Below are 19719 nucleotides of genomic sequence, written 5' to 3'. Positions count from 1 at the left end.
ATTCGAAATGTTTAGAGCACATTATGGACTATATAAATCAGATACTCTTGGGATTACAAGATAAATGAATCGAAATCATTTGTTTGAATTTTTTTTAATTATATCCCCTCCCTCGCAGGTCTGGTATTTTAAAGTGAAGTTAAACGTAGTATAGACTAATTTGGGCGGTCTTATCTAACTTTTGATAGCATGTCAAATTCAACTTGCGGAAAACTGATCATAGACAGGTTAGAGAATTTGATAGGTTTTAGCAAATTTATGCATAGGAAAAAGTAAGAAAATATTTTTAAGACAAATTTTGCAATATTTTTACATTGAGACCTATTCAAAAAATTGACTTCATTGATTCCCTCTTTTTAACGGTAGACAAACTGCCTGCAATTTATGAAGTTGTTGAACTTCAAAAGGCCTTTATTTCACATTGAATTAAAACTTATAAAAACACAGTCTGATTAAAACCACCCTCTCCTCGTTTACACTCGTCAGTGTAAGAAGGGAAGAAGGGGATATTAGACAAAATAGAATCGTTTTAACACGGGCTTGGACTTTGGGCAGTACGTAACAAACTCTGATTTGATGAAGGCGGGGTCTACTCATGGTTAACTGCCCAGTCATTGGCTAATAGATATGAATATATTGAACGCAATGACACTCGCCGGACTTCATACATGGATGTATACTTATATTTCGCTGAAACAGCGTCAATTTCACACTACAAAGCAGATCTTGGAAAACAACTTTCCGGTTTTGACAGTCTAAAAATATCAATGAGCATCTCTTAGCGAATTAGAAGAAAGGAGGTCAATATCTGACAGCTTGTTTTGATGAGCAAACTAGATAGTAACATCCCACAGAAAGTCCAAGCTCTTATTAAAACGGTTCTAAAAAGAACAACGAAATAAAAAAAAAACAACAACGTTATTTTAAGTTTCATGCAGCTGTATGTAGATTAAAAAAATTCTTTGCAATTTTACTAGTGTGTATTACTTGAAACAATATTTGATGTCATTTTTTCCGCGTGGTCCTAGCGACAAATGTCAATAGGAATTAGGGCGTCGTGTATTGCTTTTTTAGTGCAGAAAGGTCAATTTAAATGCGTCATAACGTACAAGGAATAAAAATGCCCTCTCTGTCTCCTTTGTATTTTATGAACCCCCTTCACGGTAACTGCGGTACTGCTCTTTTGCAGGGCAAAATGACATAGTTTGGTGAAATATGACGTAGCGTCAATTGTTTCATTTACGTCATTTAATTATCCACCTAATGAAATTTCGGCAAAGTATATCATTTTGCCCTGCAAGATAGCAGTACCGCAGTTATCGTGAAGGGGTCTATTAAGATACACAGTGTAATTCTAAAGATATTTTTGATATACGGTCATATTGATAAGTGGGGTTATACAGATAGCAAAATTAAATATGAGAATGAGAAAATTAATTTTCAGATACTGTTTATAAACTGTATAGTAGTCTGTCACTTAGGTAAAATTTTGCAATTGAAAAAAAAATGATATAAAAAATCAAACTGTATTTCTTATTCATAAAAGTTGATATAACTATTAAACACGGTTTTCCTCAGTAATGTTGAATAGAACGGGTAGATATTTATGCGATGAACTCAAAAAAATGATTACCTAAAAAACGCAAGCGTAATGCTTCTTTTTCCAAATTTATCCGATCAATATTTTTTATCCTGTGTCTGTCCTGAAGAGGAAGTTGTTCCGGCATCTCTGCCGTAAGCTGAGGGTTTGACGCATCAACATAGAGATATTTTAGGCGTTTGTGTGTGTATTTCTACTCAATTCCAAGTTGACACGAGAGGGAGAATAATAGCGAGGTGTCTGCATTGTAAAAGGTGCAGATATGTCGCTCACTGCGACCGCAGAGGAGAAAAATGGCACGTCCACAGGGTCAACAGATGACATTCTGAAATCAACAGGCAATGATGAGCTGAAGTTTGGTCTGTTGATTAGCCTGTTGAAGGTGGATCAAGTCCCCAACAAAGATGTTGTAGATACAGTACTTCATCTGGTATGTATAGCAATATATTGCCAGTGGGCGTGGCATTTTACCTGCAATTTTGAAATGCTTCAAAGTGAAACGAAACTGATGTAGGCTTGATATCATATGTATATGTCATGTTTATGTCACACCTGAATAGACTCATGTTATGAAAATGCACAAATACTACCATATGTATATAAATTTTGAAAAATGCAAAAAGGAGCACGTTTGAAAAATCCCCCAAAGGTGGTTTGTAATTATTAGGTTGGTTTGAGATTAGTAATAGGCCTATATAGTCTATTATATTATTATATTTAAAAAAAAAACAATTTCAATTCAATAAACTAATCAATACTTTTTCTTTAAATATAGTCAATATATTATACCTGAAAATTATGACATTGAAAATGGTGGCACTAGGCACACTTAAATAAATAACTATAATAAATCTGAAAAAATATCCAAAAATCCATTTTTGCTTAATAATATGTGTGTTTGGCATTGGTATGAAAAAAACTGAAGAACTTGTGCACTATTGTTACTTCACATTATCTACACAGAACTTAAGAAAAGAATGAAACTGTTTTAAATTGTCAGTAAAAGATATCGTTTGTTCACATAAGCATCAGTTATGATTAATGGTAAAATTTTAATGTTTTAGCATTAAATCTTCACCTTATAGGTATACGTTGTAAACATAAAACTTTAAGGGTCATCACATAAAATTATAGGCAGTGGGTAACAGTAAATATAAGTTTTCCTTATTTTTCCCAAATAGTTAAAAAAAATAGTTTTCTTTATTTTATTGCATGTAACCTATGCAACAAAATTTTCTGGGTTTTTTTTTTGTTATGTCAAAACAGTAAGGGAAATAACTCATTTGTCTTCAGGAAATGCATATTTTTAGATATAATGGAAATGTTAAATCATTTAATTAAGTCCATGTGGATCAATACATATTGATATGCACCAGGTATTTTGGCTTTTATGGTTAGATCCATAATTCAACAGAATCGTTGCTGTACAAATTGAAATATAGATATTACTGCTTTATTACTAGAATACAGTAATGTTCTAATAGTTTTCAATAATGTAGAACTTATTTGTAAGCAAAGCATGTCAATATGATATAACACACATCATGCTTATGAGCGTCTTATCTTGTTAATTTAATCTTTGTTCATTGAGACATGAAATTCTCTGAAATATTATTAGAAAAGATTGTTAAACCTATTTAGAAATTAATTTTCAAAACAACAGCTCAGCGTGAAGGGAGATGAAGAGGGTCTTTGACTTGTTTGCTTGTAATTGATGATGGAATACCTATGTAATGTTCACTCTCAATTTCTGAACTTAATATAGTTATTTTGAAAAGGGTTGTAAAACATGCTTTTCCCATTTTGATTGAGGATCTGGAAAAGGATGACTGAGGAGAGTCAACTTATTATGTAGTTCAGTTAGTGGTTCGTGATCATTACGACAATTACAATTCACTAGCTAACAAAATGGTAGTTGATGTCTATAATCAGAGTTGTTTCATATTAGAACAGGAAATGTTTTCAAAATTACCAGTGTACAGAATTCGAGTCAGCAACCTAAGGCAAATTGCTCAATAGTACAAAAAAGGAAAACCATGTATTGCCATTACTGGCCATTACAATGCTGTTTTCCATAAACAATTGATTTTTTTTCTTTGAAGAAAGGTAAAATGAATATTATAACGAAAATATGCTGCAATGTCTTTGGTAAGCAAAAAAACTTCATAAATTTTCATGACTTTTTGTCCTTGTGAATGATGTGGACAAACATTTCATCATCATTTCCAAAGTAAAAAGAAATCTCTGATTTGAAAGGGTGATCATATTGATCTTACTAAATGCATGTGTCATTAAAGAGGTCTTGTCTTTTTCCTGGAGATGTCTCTCACATCCAAAACCACCATGAGGAATGTGATGGTGCATTTTACTGTAGTTGTCAACTTGTGTTTCAGCCGAACACTATAAAAATGCATTTGATTTATTGATTTTACCTGTTAAATACCAGAAATACCAGGGGTATGATTTATTTACAAAAGCATATACCATACAACTTGCAGTGTCAAAAACAATACATGTATAATGTAGTCTTATGAATTTTTTAAAATCCATTTAATTTCCAAAAAATTTCAATATAGATCTATCAGAATATGTTACTGGCATTGTGTTAGAACATTATTTTATGAAATTTTGTTGTAAGATCTTAACGTTAAACACAACCCATGTTCTCATGAAATGGGTAAAAATATAGGACATAGCTTATGTTATTTTTAATAAGATAGAGCATTTTATAAGATTTGAATTTTATCTTATATGAAGAATAAGATCTCAGAATTAACCGGTAACAGATTCTCGGATAGATCACTCTACACACTGTGTAAAACCAGAGTCTGGGTAGTTATTTATATTTCTGGTCAAAGTCACTTGATGGCATAGCGTACAATTGACACCTTTTAAAAGCAGTTTTATTTACCCATCATTGATTTTCTTTTTTCCCAATCATGATAATAAAACTAGTAATCGACTGTGAAATTATAATTGATTGGTATTCCTAGTGAACTGTAGGGTATGCTTCATTCCAGACTTGTCCCTAAATCTGATTGATGCCAAGGATCAGGCCTGAGGAGACAGGATCGCATATCCTTACCCCTAAACTCTGACCATCTAAACCACTTAGGAATCATTAGGATAATGCTTTTGGCAATACATTGACATTTGTGAGAATTTAAAAGATTTTAGGAAATTCTTTATTTTTAAATCATCAAGCAGATATGTTGAATGTAAATTGTGCAATCTTTTATCAGTGAATTGATGTTTACCGGTATTTGGCATATAAAGAATTTATTAACTTTTCAGTTTGCAGTTGTTGCAGCTAATTGGCCTCTTGGTGATTTATTAGTCCTCATAGAATTAAAGTAAATGTTTTATGCAGAATATATTACTTGTATTTTGATTACGGTAATTTTTGACATTTAAAAACAAGTCTTAATTGAAAAAGGATGTAGAAATAAGTTTTTGACATTGATCACTGCAGGTGAGATAAAATAACACCTTGATGAGTGATTGATTGACTCTGTAAGATTCAGTAGAAACTGATTCAGCATTGATTGAGGAAAATCTCTATTTGGATTTTTCACATCGATGAGGCCATTCATGAAAATATCTGTTTCCCTCAAATGGGCTCTATAAATTCTGATGTTTTGTCCAGACCTTATAATATCCAAATGAGTGTCAACTCAAAGTGGAATCAAATCAATTATTCTGATAAAATAAAGATTTGTATTTCATAACAAGTTACATTATAGCAATAATAGAAAAGAAGATGTACTAGTACATGAACCAGGTAATTGGTCGGTTGTGTAGTGGGAAACAAAGGTATTTTTCACTTTGGCCCAAAGACTTCCATATATGGGCTTGGCAATGATTATGGATGATTCCAGCACCCATGTAGGTAAATAAAGGCATTGGGACTTCATAGAATTAGCAACATTGTTAGGTGTAGGAAGTGAGGCATGGCTCATTGCAACACCTTTGTACATGAAGACATCCATACTGTGATTCATTGAAATAGGCAGATTCTAAAACATAGTTAGGCAAAGACTTTCCATATAGGGATATTGCACACAATGTCAGCAGTCAGCAACTTTGTCAGAGTAGGATGTGAGATATTGCTAACTCCAACAGTTATGTACGTAAAGACTTCCAAATGGAGACATTGCAGATTCTGCAACTTTGTCAGAGTAGGATATGAGATATTCCAACGGCTATGTACATGAAGACTTCCATCGGGGACATTGCAGAGTCAGCAACATTGTCCTGTAGAAGGTGAGGCATGGCTGACTGCATGTCCTTATCATTCAAACAAGCCGAGGCTAAATGGCCACCAATATCTCACTAGATATCTGATCATCATTGTCCTCTTACTAAACTGTCTGTGTTTTTCATGACTTGTTTGCTCTCTCAGGAAGAAATAGTGAAAACAGTTTCATGATGACAATGGGTTACTGTTGGGTCTCCATAGATCTCTCTCTCTTGTTGTGAGAATGTTTAGAGGGAGGAGTGTTGTTGTAGAGATTGATTTAGTTCCTCGTTAGATGCATGTCATCTAGTCGCACCTAGTGGTTTATATAGGGCTGTAATTAGGCGGTAGATGGCCACTATTAAACTGATCGAACGTCAATATTTGCTACACTTTCTCTTAAATGTTGTGCAAAAACTAATGACAACTGCGCATTGATCAACTTTAATAATGTTCATTTAAAAAGTGATATAGACAGAACTGAAATCAATATTAATTTCCCAGTAATGGTTTCTTCTTCTTGTCGGGGCCATTATATGACCGTCTTTGATGCCAAAAAGAATGAAACTTTAAAACCATTCTAGTTTATCAGAAGATAATGGATCAAGAAGTATGGAAGTTGATTGAAATCACAGTGTACATGTGATTGATTGGACAATGTCAGAGGGATCTTCAGTAGTATACTTAGTTCAATGCCAAGACAAGGATGAATGATAGGGCACCATTCACCAACCATTATTGGTTGGTACAATGTTATTACTAAAATCTCTGATACCAATATGGTTTGGAACAATTAATTTTTGCTGTGATGGAAACTGTATATGTACCGACGAAAATTTAATTAATCTCTACTGCCCTGTATTGCAACTATAAGAATGAGTTGCTTTAGTCAAAATTGCAACTATTGGGTATTTGCAAATTTATTTCTCAGTATTTTCAACTTACAAGAGTTGATTTACATCTGTGCATATCTTATCAATTTAATTGCCAGTATGTATGAAAAATATGATGTTAAGAACATTTGCTTATATAAATCTTCAAAACTGACCATTTTGATAGACAAAGGGAGTCATATTTGTGACAGAGTTTTATTTTTCTGTGTAATTATTAACTTCTTTTGTATCCATAGTACTTAATGTTTGCTACAAAAAACACAGCAAGACTGCAAGTATAGAACCTCAGATAAAGAGTATAAAATTACTGAAATTTTATTTACCATCAGTGGCATCTTTAGAATAGTAGGTATATTGGTGACCAAGATTGCCTGAACACAAAGCCGGCATGTAGGTAGATGATCAGATGACAGAACAATGGTTATTAAGTTTCTGTAGGTACATGTTAGCTGTAGGTAGAACAGTCAATTTTATAGTACTGGAGTACTAGAACATGAGATCTCTAACTCGATACATCAAGGAAAATCCATGACAAAAGTCGGAGAACCATTGGGGATTTATTTTCTGTCTTACTAAGCTGTACATACATTGATCTTCTGTACAAGTATTTTGTCATATGGATTCCTTTGTTTTGTCTTCTAAACATGCTGAATGCCATGAAACAATAAAGAATGCAGATGTCTAGGAATTCATCCCTTATTTATAGACCCACGTACTCAGAATCAATAGCTCTACCCGCTGGGTGTTCAACTCAACCGAGGACCAAGTCTTCAATTTGTTTAATGAACTCGCTCAAGCAAGTTTTATTTTATATAGCATTAAAAGGTTGCTTTTGGTTTAATGAGTTTTGGATTTTTTTAATTGATAATTTTTATTGGGCGAGCCGTAGTTGGATCTATAATAACTTCAATGTGTCTTTTTTTTTAATTTAAATTAACAAACTACCTTGGTATGTGTTTGAAATTAGAACCATACAAGTTATTCCATTTCAAGGCAACTTCACAGAGAAAAAAAAATGATGAATTTAATTAAGTCCTACCTTTAATCTAATACATGTATGATGTAAATTGTAATTTAGTTGATACATACATGACATTACATGTTTATATTGATTTGTGTCATGACATCACATGTTTATATTAATTTATGTCAGCAAGCTACTAGTATATATACATTATAGTTAGCGGTTGATAAAAGAAAAAAGGATATGTACAACATCCTGTTTGTTAGGAGTATTAATATACTGTGCCAGTTCTTTTTTTGTACAAGAACATAATTGTAGGAGATACAAGTATTAATTGACTGGGTCTTTGAAAACAACCTTAGAAAATTAGCGGAAGACAGGCTATAGAGTTGGCCGTTCCCCTGGGTACAGTTAGAGGAGTAATGAGCCAAAATGGTAACGAGCTGTCTAAGGAAGGTGCAAATTCGGTTTAAACCAGCCATGAAAGTGTCCGACTATAGTTGACTACAGCAGGCATTATGGTTCATTTCATGAAGACCCTGAAACCATGTTTAGAAGACGGAATCCCCTTATTATAAGCTGACAATTTCATCATGTCCAGCTACTATGAATTGATTTTTTAGGCAAGAATTCCTTTCAAAGTAGACTCTTTGAAACTTAATTCTCAGGGCTTCTAATGAACAAAATTGGAACCAATAGCATTGAGTTGGGCCATTGATCATTGATTGGGGTTGATTGTGAAAGGTCTGAAGGTTTTATTTGATTAGAAGAGAAGACTAATACGAAGAATAATTTTTTCTACGCAGTGGACAAGAGTCGTTAAAAAGCCTTTATTTGCCTCATCTACTTCTCATCTTCAGATCTCGTAGGTCTTATTGTGAAATTCCTGAAAATCCATAGAATCCTCATAATTCATTGCACAGTATTATAGAATTTTCAGCAGATCTGTTGTCCTTCAGTATATTTCTTTTTAGGTATGAACTATGAAGTATAACATATGTTGAGTTCCTAAAAATGCTGATTTATTACATAAAAGACATGAAATGATATAGATCTGGAATTATATCTAAAGATGTACAGTAATCATTCATGTTTACAAGATAACTGTGTGATTATGGTCACTGTTAATCAGAATTGTCACTAGTTGCATCCTCAAATCTTTATTTCCCACATTTAATTCTGTTTCATTTAATTTACTTTTATGAAAATGTATTGAAAGCATCTTGATCAAGAGAACTAGTTTTAGCTCATTAATTTCAAAATGATTTTGCAACTGAGTGAATGATATCACTATGATTACGGATGAATCACTACGCAGCTGTTTTATCTATTGACAGGATCTGACTGTCATTACCAGGTCCACTGAACTCTCATTTGTATCTGCATCAATTGTTTATTTTTCAGCTGGTGGGCGGAGAGTTTGACATTGAGACAAACTTCATCATCCAGGAGCCACAGAACATCCTCCATATGCTGAGGGTCTTCTCCAGCTGTACCTCCACACTACAGGTATCGACAGGTGTCTCGCACCCATGGGATGTCACATTTACCCATGCAATACTGGTTAGACCTTATTTGCTGCATGCCGTGCCAATGTGATGCCTAGTGCTCATGTGATGTCAAGTACCCATCATCTATCACACAACCCACTGTATTGCCCATATGATATATCATGTCCATGTAATGACTCATACCCATGTGATATCTCATGCATCATTTGATGTTTCATGCCCAATTGATGTCTCATTCACAGTGATATCATGCCCCAATTGATGCCTCATTCACAGTGATATCATGCCCCATTTGATGTCTCATTCACAGTGATATCATGCCCCATTTGATGTCTCATTCACAGTGATATCATGCCCCATTTGATGTCTCATTCACAGTGATATCATGCCCCATTTGATCCCTCATTCACAGTGATATCATGCCCCATTTGATGTCTCATTCACAGTGATATCATGCCCCATTTGATCCCTCATTCACAGTGATATCATGCCCCATTTGATGTCTCATTCACAGTGATATCATGCCCCATTTGATCCCTCATTCACAGTGATATCATGCCCCATTTGATGTCTCATTCACAGTGATATCATGCCCCATTTGATGCCTCATGCCCATGTGATATCATGCGCCGTTTGATGACACATGTCCATGTTTTTTTTCTGGGTTGTGAAAAGTCTCAATTCTTTTACTGTTATTATAGAATCTCCTACAGCAATGGATTATTGTCATTCTAAATGTATCTGATTATGTATTGTTTTTGTTACTTTTGAGAACTAATAGACCTTGTTTGGACATGAGAGTTTTTAGATATCAATATCAGCAAGACAAAATAGATCAGTTACATGATGTACTTGTACTAATTTAGCAGATAAGGAATATTGTGATTTGATTTAGATCATATTGTATGACTAGATATTTACAGAGAAATCTGGTCTGTTTTTCAGGCTGAAATATGGAGTGTATTTACTGCAATGTTAAAGAAGAGTCGGCGGAACCTACAGGCTTGTACAGAAGTCAGGCTTATAGAACACACACTAAATTTGATGAATGATGCAGATGATGTCATAGCTGGTATAAATGCATTGTACCTTAATATATAAAAATGAAATTAATTTCATCATGATTCTGATAATGTATTTGGTTGGTGGCAGTACCTGGTAATCCTTCATCTGCATGCATTTTTGACAGCACTGTTGATCATCAGTGTATGAATTTCCTTGTATTTTACAGATTTACTGGTGGACATGTTGTGTACACTGGCCAGTTACAGTATCACCGTCCGAGAACTCAAAATGTTGTTCTCCATTCTACAGGCCGCTGAAGGGCAATGGGTAAGTCTTTCCTCTATTACAGATAAAAGGGTTGTTTTTATCAGCTCATTTTGGTCTTGAATACATAGTTCCTACTTTATAACTCCTTGTATCTCACAAAATGGCTGTCTTGTATGAAAATAACTGCTACTTGAAAGTGTAATGGTATGTTATACAGTGGGACTTCAGATATGTATACATGTATTGTTTATGAAACAAATAATGCTGTTGTTTTGCATGGAATATTTTATCATGTGTTTGTAGAAAAGACATGCTGTGAAATTACTGTCCGTCCTCCAAGTGATGCCGCAAAGGGAAGGGCCTGATGAATTCTTCAGTTTTCCTGGGAAAAAAGGATCAGTATGTTTAATTTTTTTTCTGTTCTCAAAAAAAAACTATTCTGCATGATATTTTTTTCTATTCATTTAGAATAAAAACAGATCTTATAGACAACATGTACCGGTATACAAAGGAAGAGTTAAGAAAATGTCAGTTCAAAAATGCTACGGTATTCAGAATTGGGTTCATCTCTAGGTTTTATTTTTATTTTTCATCCATAGTTTATTGCCCTGCCTCCAATCAAGACCTGGCCTTACCAAAATGGCTGGACTTTTACCTGCTGGTTACGACTGGACCCTGTTACCGGGGTAACGGTGGAGAGAGAGAAACCTTACTTATACTGGTAAGTGTCTACCATATTTATGCAAAAAGATATAGATGTTCTAACATTGGTGGCAGTTAAACACTGAAATATGATTATTTGTGGATTTTCAACCTTAATTTTTGCAGTTTTAAAACCAATAAAGGTGTTGGATATTCAGCTCATTTTCTGGGAAATTCTCTAGTCATCACAACTATGAAAGTCAAAGGCAAAGGATTCCAGCACTGTGTTAAATATGACTTTCTACCAAGAAAGGTAAGATATATAGAACAGACATGAATATAAAGTACCTACATTGGAAAACCAGTGTGCATAGTAAGATCAATCTTATATATGTATTATTTTATTTTCAAATTATGGGCCAAAAAGATCTTTTTAAGAGAAAATAAGCCTATCAGATACTTGAATGGGTGATTGTTATTTTCTTTTTCAGTGGTACATGGTGACTGTGGTGCATGTGTACAACCGATGGAGTAAATCAGAGCTGAGATGTTACGTGAACGGAGAAATCGTGTCCGGTGCAGACATTTCCTGGCTAGTCAGCACCAGTGATGTAAGACTCGCTCAGCCGTGACTCCATAAACCACAGCCGTTAATGTTCATCAACTTCTCGCATTATTGATTTCTATAAGATAATGGCAATTAAACTTGCATGTGGTGAAATTTATGCAATTTTAGATTCCCAGGATGGCTCTTAACTGTTGTCAATTATTCATCCAAACAAAAAAACAAGTGAAAAAATTAATAATAATTAATGACAACAAAGGATGAGGGAATTTTAAAGCTTTAACAATTATCTCATTACAATTTTTTTAAGCTTTAATGATATTTATGATACAATTCAATATCTATTTTATAAGTTTTTGTTTTTCAGCCATTTGATAAGTGTTTTCTGGGGGCCAGCTCAGAAGGGGAGACGGATCACATGTTCTGTGGTCAGATGTCCACAGTGTATCTATTTAGTGAATCCCTTACCCCACAGCAAATATCAGCCATTTACTACCTGGGACCAAGTTATAAGGTAAACAACTTCTTATCTTTCCAAAGCATATCAAGGGGAGTGAAATTTGTTCTTTTTCTGGCTGTGCTTGATCTGTCAGCATCACCTCAGTAATCATATAGTATATGTATATTTTTTTCAGAGTCAGTTTCGTTTTGACAATGAATGTGGATTGGGAACAGTTGTAGTTAATAAGAGAGTAAGTATTTTAAAACAAGATTCTGATGTTGAATTTGATACCCTATGATCTTTAACTCTTTAACAAATAGAGTTGATTTATCAATTCTCTGTCCTTTGCTCCTGTTGTAGCCATTGACACCTTATGATATTTGACAAATCAAGTTTATTTATTCACTTCCTGTCTGTTGTAGCTGTTGTATGATGGGAAGCTGACCTCCCTCATCGTGTTCATGTATAACCCCATTGCCTGTGACGGTCAGCTGTGTCTGGAATCCTCCCCTAAAGGAAACGTCCCCCACTTTGTCCACGTACAACATGCTCTCATGTCAGGGGTATGTAGACAACCTTAAAGGGGCAGGGTCACAATTTTTGTCAAAATCATTATTTTGTTTTGAATGTTTTAAATGATTAAGTAAGGTATTTCTAATAGTCAACCAAACTTTGAGAGTCAGTCATCAAGTTATAAGCGAGATACAGAGCTTACAATTCCATGTAATAAAAACAAAGCTCTCCCCATATTCTTGTTTACATTTGCAATGTTGAGGTGAAAATTCCAGTTTTAGATCTAGAATGAATGTGATAGATGTTAGAAACTTTTTATTTATGCTTAAAACAAATTAGCAGATATGAAATTAACTTGCAAAAGAGTTTTTACTTGTATATTGAACTAATGTTAACAAAAATAAGGGTACAGGCCTTGTTTACATAACAAAGAATTGTTATCTCCATATCTTGCGTATATCCCCACGACTGACACTCAGATTTTGGTTAGTCATTAGAAATGCATTTTTAATACATTGTAAACAATAAAAATAGAAAAATGAAATTTGACCAGAATTTTGCCCCTTTGAAAATCAAGTTTTGGTCAAAGAAAGTTATGTCTTTGATTTTTTTATGCAAACATGCATATGATGCATATTTTTGTGAATGTTCAGAGCATTTTTGATTTACCTTTACATTATTTTAATATCAAAATAATCTTGAAAATATGATAAATAATATGTTTTCTAATTAAGTGTTGGTCATAAAGAGAGAGAGAGAAAAAAGAGAGAATATTAGCAATATGCTTCGAATATAAATAATTTGTGAAATGTACAGAACATATATTTCAATTGAATTTTGTTTTGATTAGGAGGTCAAGTCTGTGATAACGCATTCCATCTACAGCACACTTCACTCCTTGGGAGGGGTCCAGGTCAGTCTCGTTTATATCTGCTGCAGTGTCATCAACATCAAGTTAACATGTGTTAGCTTATGCTGGGTCACTGAAGAGTAAAATATTAACAGTAGGTTATTTTTCTTCTATTTATAAGGTGGTATTTCCATTGTTTGGTCAGTTGGACATGCCAGTTAGTAAGGGAGATGACATTCCAAGTGAGGTGGATTACACTATCTGGTAAATCACTGTCCTACTAAACTTAATATCATGAATATGATATCAAAATGAATTCCAGTAAAGATAAAAGCGAGGATGATTATCTTCCCCCTTTTTTGTAGTGCTAAGTTGATGAGTATCTTATGCAATCTGATGGAGAGTTCAGTCACCATTCAACAACAGATGATGCAGAATCGAGGTTTCCTGGTCATTGGCTATCTGCTGGAGAAAGTAAGTGCAGAATTTACAAAATTAATTCAATTCAGGCCATTTTCGAACTAAGGAGATTCAAAGAGCAACAAGATTGTACATTGTAAACATCATATAAGTTATATACATATATACATGTAATACTTCATACACATACATATTGAAGAGAGAAAGATATGTATAATTAAAAGAAACAGATATAAAAAGGGGAATAAACTGAATAATACATATAAATTTACTCATATACATTGTCATGCAAGTATGTATGAATGCAAATGCTAACTTAAACATATGCACATACATATGCATGTACATAATTTGACCATCCCATCCAGAAACTCCATCAAGTTGGACTCAGTTTAGTTATGTTTCTGCTACTGTATCATACATATGTCTTTACAGGCCAACCGACAGCATGTGACCCCTGAGGTTCTGGAGATTTTCCTGAGGCTGACCCAGTACCTTGTGGCTCTCCCCACAGGCAGTGTCATCTTAAAGCACCTGTTTGACCACATCCTGTTTAACCCCGCCCTCTGGATTCACGCCAGTGTTGAGGTTTAAACTCTTTCATTAGAATTTAGGATTCGCAGTCTTTTAATACTGTAATTTCTATGATCAGAAAAAAAGCTAACCAAGTTATTTTGTGCTTTGAGTGATGTTTGAGGAAAAGTTTCTGAGTAATATGTTGTCATTTAAATGAAATTCTTAAAATGAAACATGGTTGCAGGTCCAAACCAAGCTGTATTGTTACCTGGCCACAGAGTTTATCAACAATGCTCAGATCTATAACAACATTCGGCGGGTTAGTGCTGTGTTACAGACAATGCACACATTGAAGCTGTATTATTGGGTCGTCAACCCCGCTGACAGGAGTGGGGTGGTCCCTAAGGGAACAGGTAGGTCAAGAGAGTTTCTGACCCTTAGTTTGTTTGACTTTTAATATTTGTAGTCAACGGAGATCAATTCTTGTAATATTATTTTCTGTCCATGGTAACAACTTTTAGTTATTTCAAAATGTCATGATATGTGTTGCTTTGTTATGCAGAAAAAGGTTTAGTATGAATTTTATTTATGATATGCATTGTAATTTGTTTAGATGGACCTAGACCAAACTATGATGAGATTGTGAAGCTGCGATCATTTATGCTGATGTATCTCAAACAGCTGTTGATGAAGGGACCAGGGGTACAAGAGGATGAGCTCCAGAGCATTCTAAACTACCTGTCCACTCTACACGAGGTCAGATTCTCTCCCTTTAACATAATTTTTTCTCTGTGTGTTGTGGATTGAATGCCATATGATGTTTTTGGTATGATCATATATAAATTTTGTCTTCTCTATAACAGGATGACAATTTGATGGATGTGTTGAAGCTGTCTGTGGAACTGATGGCTGAGCATCCCATGTCCATGGTGCCATCTTTTGATAAGAAAGGTGGAATCAGGTAACTAATCAATCATTTCATACTAGCTATATGAGGCATGTAAAAAATGTTTCATATCAAGAAAGACTTCTCAGTTACATGTATGTAAAGAGTAATCAGTTTGTTAATTACCCTCCTCAAAAAATTATTGCAGAACTGTGTTCAAGTTGCTGGCCTCCCCATCAGAAGAGTTGAGGATTCAATCTCTCAAGTTATTGGGCTACTGGTTGATGAGAAGCACACACAAGTAAGTCCAGCCACCATTTACCTCCCTTTGTCCCTGTATCTCTCTGCCTTAAATTTGGATCTTGTTATCTTATCTAGTTTATGTCCAGGGTGAACATTGTATCCTTTTACAGGAGGTCTCCTCTACACAGGATAAAAACACTTTTAACTCGGTCATCAGTCGAAAGTCATTTCAGGTTCTGCAATAAGCACATTTAAAATTCTGCTGCCTATAATAACTCGTCTATCTCATGTATTGGTATTTCTCTCTCTCAGTCAGGACGGAAAAATTACTGCTATTCTTTCAAGTCAAGTGTTTCTTTTTTCTCCTTAATGTTTAAAATCAAATCATATAATCATTTTATAAACTACTGAATAAATTAACTTAAAAATTTAAAAATATTCTGCATGATTGCAATGTACAGCTTACTCCACTTATATTGAAATCGCTTATTTTGAAATTTCGCTTATTTTGAAATAGAAATAAATTCCCAGTTTTTGCCTCTCATTTTCATTGCATTGATTTAACGGATATAATGAAATCGGCTATTTTGAAATATCGCATATATTGAAGCCACTGATCGGTCCCATAGATGATAGTTAGTTGTCTTTATAACGGTTATATTGAAGTACTCCCTGGCGGCTGTCGTTGGTGCCAGTAATTATGCCAGACTGACCGGTTGATATACAAAGGTGTAAATTGATAAGTTCTCATCATGTGTGTTTTTATACTTCTTTTCAAAAAGTAAAATTTATTCACTGTTGAATTTTTTGTTTTTACATATACGGATATAATGAGGTTAGACGTAATATGGAAACCCCATGGAAAAGAAAAACCTTATCTTCGGACACTAAATACGAACTAGTTATGGCTATTGATAAAAGTACAAAGGCTATATTCGAAATAGCTAAGGATTTTGAGATTATCGCGAGTACACTTACAAGCAGCGTTCAGCAGTATTTGAAGTGTTTGAGTCTGGTGATTTTTCTCTAAAACGTAAAAGAATGCTATCAGAGATTATGATGAGGTTTAAGATAGTAACAAAATGAAACTTACAAAAGTTACAGATATAATTTTAATTAAACTTTCAAGGACTAATATCCATGTAATCTGTTCACTGTAATAGATAAATGATGACCAAATAATTTGTTCGGGTTTAGTTTTCTATGCTAACATCGGGATTGAACTTTCAAAAATGGCGGCTCCGCGTCAGTCAATTTCGCTTATATTAAAATACTGATATATTGAAATAATTTGCATGGTCACCTGAATTTCAATATATCTGGAGTAGGCTGTACATCTAATTATTGAATTCTGTTTTGATCCATTCTTGACTGTCTCCATGCAAATGTCTATAGAAAACATACCCTGAATGGTCTCTTAAAATAGCTTAATACTTGAATGTCAACATTATTTGTTTTTATTTTGACAAATAAAAAATCAATGTACATTGGTTTATTTTTATATAATATTCACAGAATAATGTAAGTGTGTACCGGTACATACGTTGGATGACTTGATAAATGTTGTATGACTTAGTAAACGATAGCTATATAAAATGTTTAATGTAATATAATATGTTTTCTTTAGGAGGAAATCTGAGGCCTTGGGACCACACAACTTGTTCTCGTTGATTGGAGAACGCCTGATGCTGAATGAATCCACCATTACCATGCCCATATACAACGTCCTGTTTGAGGTAGCTAGTGATCCCTGGTTATACAGGGATTTAGAGACTTTTCTCATTAACATTTACTTATAATAGGATGGATGAAACTGATGTTCCATTGCAGAGGAGCAGTCTTTGTATAGGACATTTGTCTTACACGTATTGTTTGTCTCCAGAAAACATGTATTTTTCCACCAGCGTAAATAACCTTTTTTACAGTATTTCTTGATGCCAGTTCATGTGTTTACAAATCATTGGTCAATATCATTAATGTCATGAACTTTGTTACTTAAAATCCCTGTATGCTTTATTTTTTTTCTTAAATTCATTCATCTGTTATTGGTTTGAAAATTAACTTTCATAATGTTTAAAAGAGAAATTTATTACCGGTAATGTATTTATTATTTATTATGTTTCTTGTTTGAAGTATTGAAATACGGGGTTTATTTCTGTATTTGGTGATAATATAATCTCCCTGTAATCTCTGTAAATGTATTTAGTGACAATACAATCTCTATTATCTGTGTAATCCATATTTAGCTCCTGACTGAGAGGATGACCCCAGAGACGTGTACAAAAAAACACAATGAACCAGAATCTTCATTTAGAATAGAAAACTCAGGTATGATCCAGATTCAGTTAAACATTGGTTAAATAATGCTCCTTATTACAGTTAAAACAACAACATTCTTCAACCAAAATAAACTAGAGATTGCCTTATTTTATGTAATGCATTATGCTAAATCTTTGTATCAGCTGTACTAAAGGTGGTGGCTACCATGATCCGACAGTCCAAGGTCGGCCCAGCGGTGATGGAGGTCAAACGCTGTTTCCTGTCTGACCTCACCATTCTGTGTAACAACAACCGCGACAACAGACGGTAAACTCAATTTAAACCAAGATGATTCCGTTTGAAATCAGAAAATCTTAACACTTGTAATTTAATTTTTTTATGTAAGGTGACTACAGAGTTCACTATAATTTTTACTCTAATAAAAAAGATGTTCTGAAATCTCTGCAAATAAATTTTGTAGAACTGTGCTGCAGATGTCGGTTTGGCAGGACTGGCTGTTCTCCCAGGCGTACATCTACCCCCGGACCGAGGAGGAGCAGAAGATCACGGACATGGTGATGTCACTGTTCCGCATGCTGCTGCATCATGCCATCAAGTACGAGTTTGGAGGATGGCGAGTCTGGATTGATACTCTAGCTATTCTTCACTCCAAGGTATATAATAATTTGTAACATTCAAAGCTTTTCCCATATATACTCTACTCAAAGGTATTACAAGAAGTGATTTTAACACTCAGAGCCATGTCCCATAGTTGTATGTTAAATAATATGCTCTTCCCATCTGCTTGATTGAAACTTTGTTCCTATTTATGAAAATCTCTTTCTTTCTGAATTCTATTAAATATACTTGGATAGTTGGTAGTACTACCTGTACATTTCTGAATGTATGTATTTACACAGGTAGCATACGAGGATTTCAAAATCCACATGTCCAAGATGTATGATCACTATGTCAAGGTCAGGACTGATGACATTGACCCCAGGGACCGAGATCACCACCCTGTCAGTACTGTGTCAGGAGTATCAGACCGGGTCCTTAATAAACCCATCCCTAAAAGTACAGTCAAAGTGACAGAAATTCCAGAAGAGAGCGAGGAGGCAGAAGACTCTAACACTAACAATGCGGGTCAACTGACCAATGGGGACGTAGCTGGACCCAGAGAGGAGGAACCTAAGGGTGAGGTCAAACAGTTTCTGGAGGACATTATCAGTGATGTTGTTAAACAAGTGGAGTCAAAGAAGCCACAGGCAGAAGCCGGTGAGCAGGAAGTGAAGCAACAAGAGGCAAAGGAGTTTGAACGCCAGCAGGAAGTGAGAGAATCGGAGCAGGCTGAAGGTCGTCCGACTGTGAGGAGGTCAGCATCCCTGGACAGACCCCGGCCCACAGAGAAGAGGCAATACCCCACTCGCTCACAGTCATTCAGGGAGGGAGCCACCAAGATGTTCAGTGCTGGACCTCAGGCCCCTCCTTTCAGAATCCCTGAATTCCGGTGGTCAGGTTTACACCAAAAACTTCTCTCTGATCTGTTGTTCTCCATAGAAACAGATGTACAAGTCTGGAAAAGGTAAGTTTAACAAAAAATGTATTAGTATGAACAGGGGTATTTGTTTGTTATGTACATACCGCTGGTTTACAATTTATCAATCCTTTTTTTTTATAATTTTTTCAGTGCATTTTTAACATGTTGTGTATTCTTTTATAGTAACAGCTCTAGGACCGTGATAGACTTTGTGAACTCCAGTGAGAACCATGTGTATGTCGTCAATGTCACACACATGATTTCCCAGCTGGCCGACAACCTCATTACATCCTGTGGAGGGTTACTTCCCCTCCTGGCTGCTGCCACTTCACCAAATGTAAGCATTTATTTTAAAAAATTGAGTAA

The 19719-nt window shown here is 34.7% G+C and overlaps 1 protein-coding gene across 4 annotated transcripts in view; it reads left to right on the top strand.

Annotated features, from left to right (window-relative positions):
• The first annotated feature begins 1706 nt into the window (after positions 1 to 1706).
• The window catches only part of LOC128156661 (neurobeachin-like), an 87476-nt gene continuing 69463 nt past the window's right edge, over positions 1707 to 19719 (top strand). For all 4 annotated transcript variants that reach the window (XM_052818886.1, XM_052818884.1, XM_052818885.1 and 1 more), the window contains exons 1-25: positions 1707 to 2030; positions 9099 to 9203; positions 10151 to 10277; positions 10437 to 10537; positions 10781 to 10876; positions 11077 to 11198; positions 11306 to 11432; positions 11611 to 11730; positions 12052 to 12198; positions 12320 to 12376; positions 12549 to 12689; positions 13490 to 13552; positions 13671 to 13753; positions 13855 to 13963; positions 14345 to 14497; positions 14670 to 14838; positions 15039 to 15181; positions 15289 to 15386; positions 15520 to 15612; positions 17182 to 17290; positions 17801 to 17882; positions 18017 to 18140; positions 18295 to 18487; positions 18734 to 19398; positions 19537 to 19690. In XM_052818886.1, the coding sequence (XP_052674846.1) occupies positions 1863 to 2030; positions 9099 to 9203; positions 10151 to 10277; positions 10437 to 10537; positions 10781 to 10876; positions 11077 to 11198; positions 11306 to 11432; positions 11611 to 11730; positions 12052 to 12198; positions 12320 to 12376; positions 12549 to 12689; positions 13490 to 13552; positions 13671 to 13753; positions 13855 to 13963; positions 14345 to 14497; positions 14670 to 14838; positions 15039 to 15181; positions 15289 to 15386; positions 15520 to 15612; positions 17182 to 17290; positions 17801 to 17882; positions 18017 to 18140; positions 18295 to 18487; positions 18734 to 19398; positions 19537 to 19690 (3549 nt within the window). In that variant the 5' untranslated portion in view covers positions 1707 to 1862. The remainder of the gene's footprint in view (positions 2031 to 9098; positions 9204 to 10150; positions 10278 to 10436; positions 10538 to 10780; positions 10877 to 11076; positions 11199 to 11305; positions 11433 to 11610; positions 11731 to 12051; positions 12199 to 12319; positions 12377 to 12548; positions 12690 to 13489; positions 13553 to 13670; positions 13754 to 13854; positions 13964 to 14344; positions 14498 to 14669; positions 14839 to 15038; positions 15182 to 15288; positions 15387 to 15519; positions 15613 to 17181; positions 17291 to 17800; positions 17883 to 18016; positions 18141 to 18294; positions 18488 to 18733; positions 19399 to 19536; positions 19691 to 19719) is intronic.

Source organism: Crassostrea angulata, chromosome 7 (assembly GCF_025612915.1).
Source record: "Crassostrea angulata isolate pt1a10 chromosome 7, ASM2561291v2, whole genome shotgun sequence".
NCBI classification, from domain to species: domain Eukaryota; kingdom Metazoa; phylum Mollusca; class Bivalvia; order Ostreida; family Ostreidae; genus Magallana; species Magallana angulata.
Note: the sequence above shows the minus strand (reverse complement) of the source record. Positions and strands in the feature narration are given on the sequence as shown.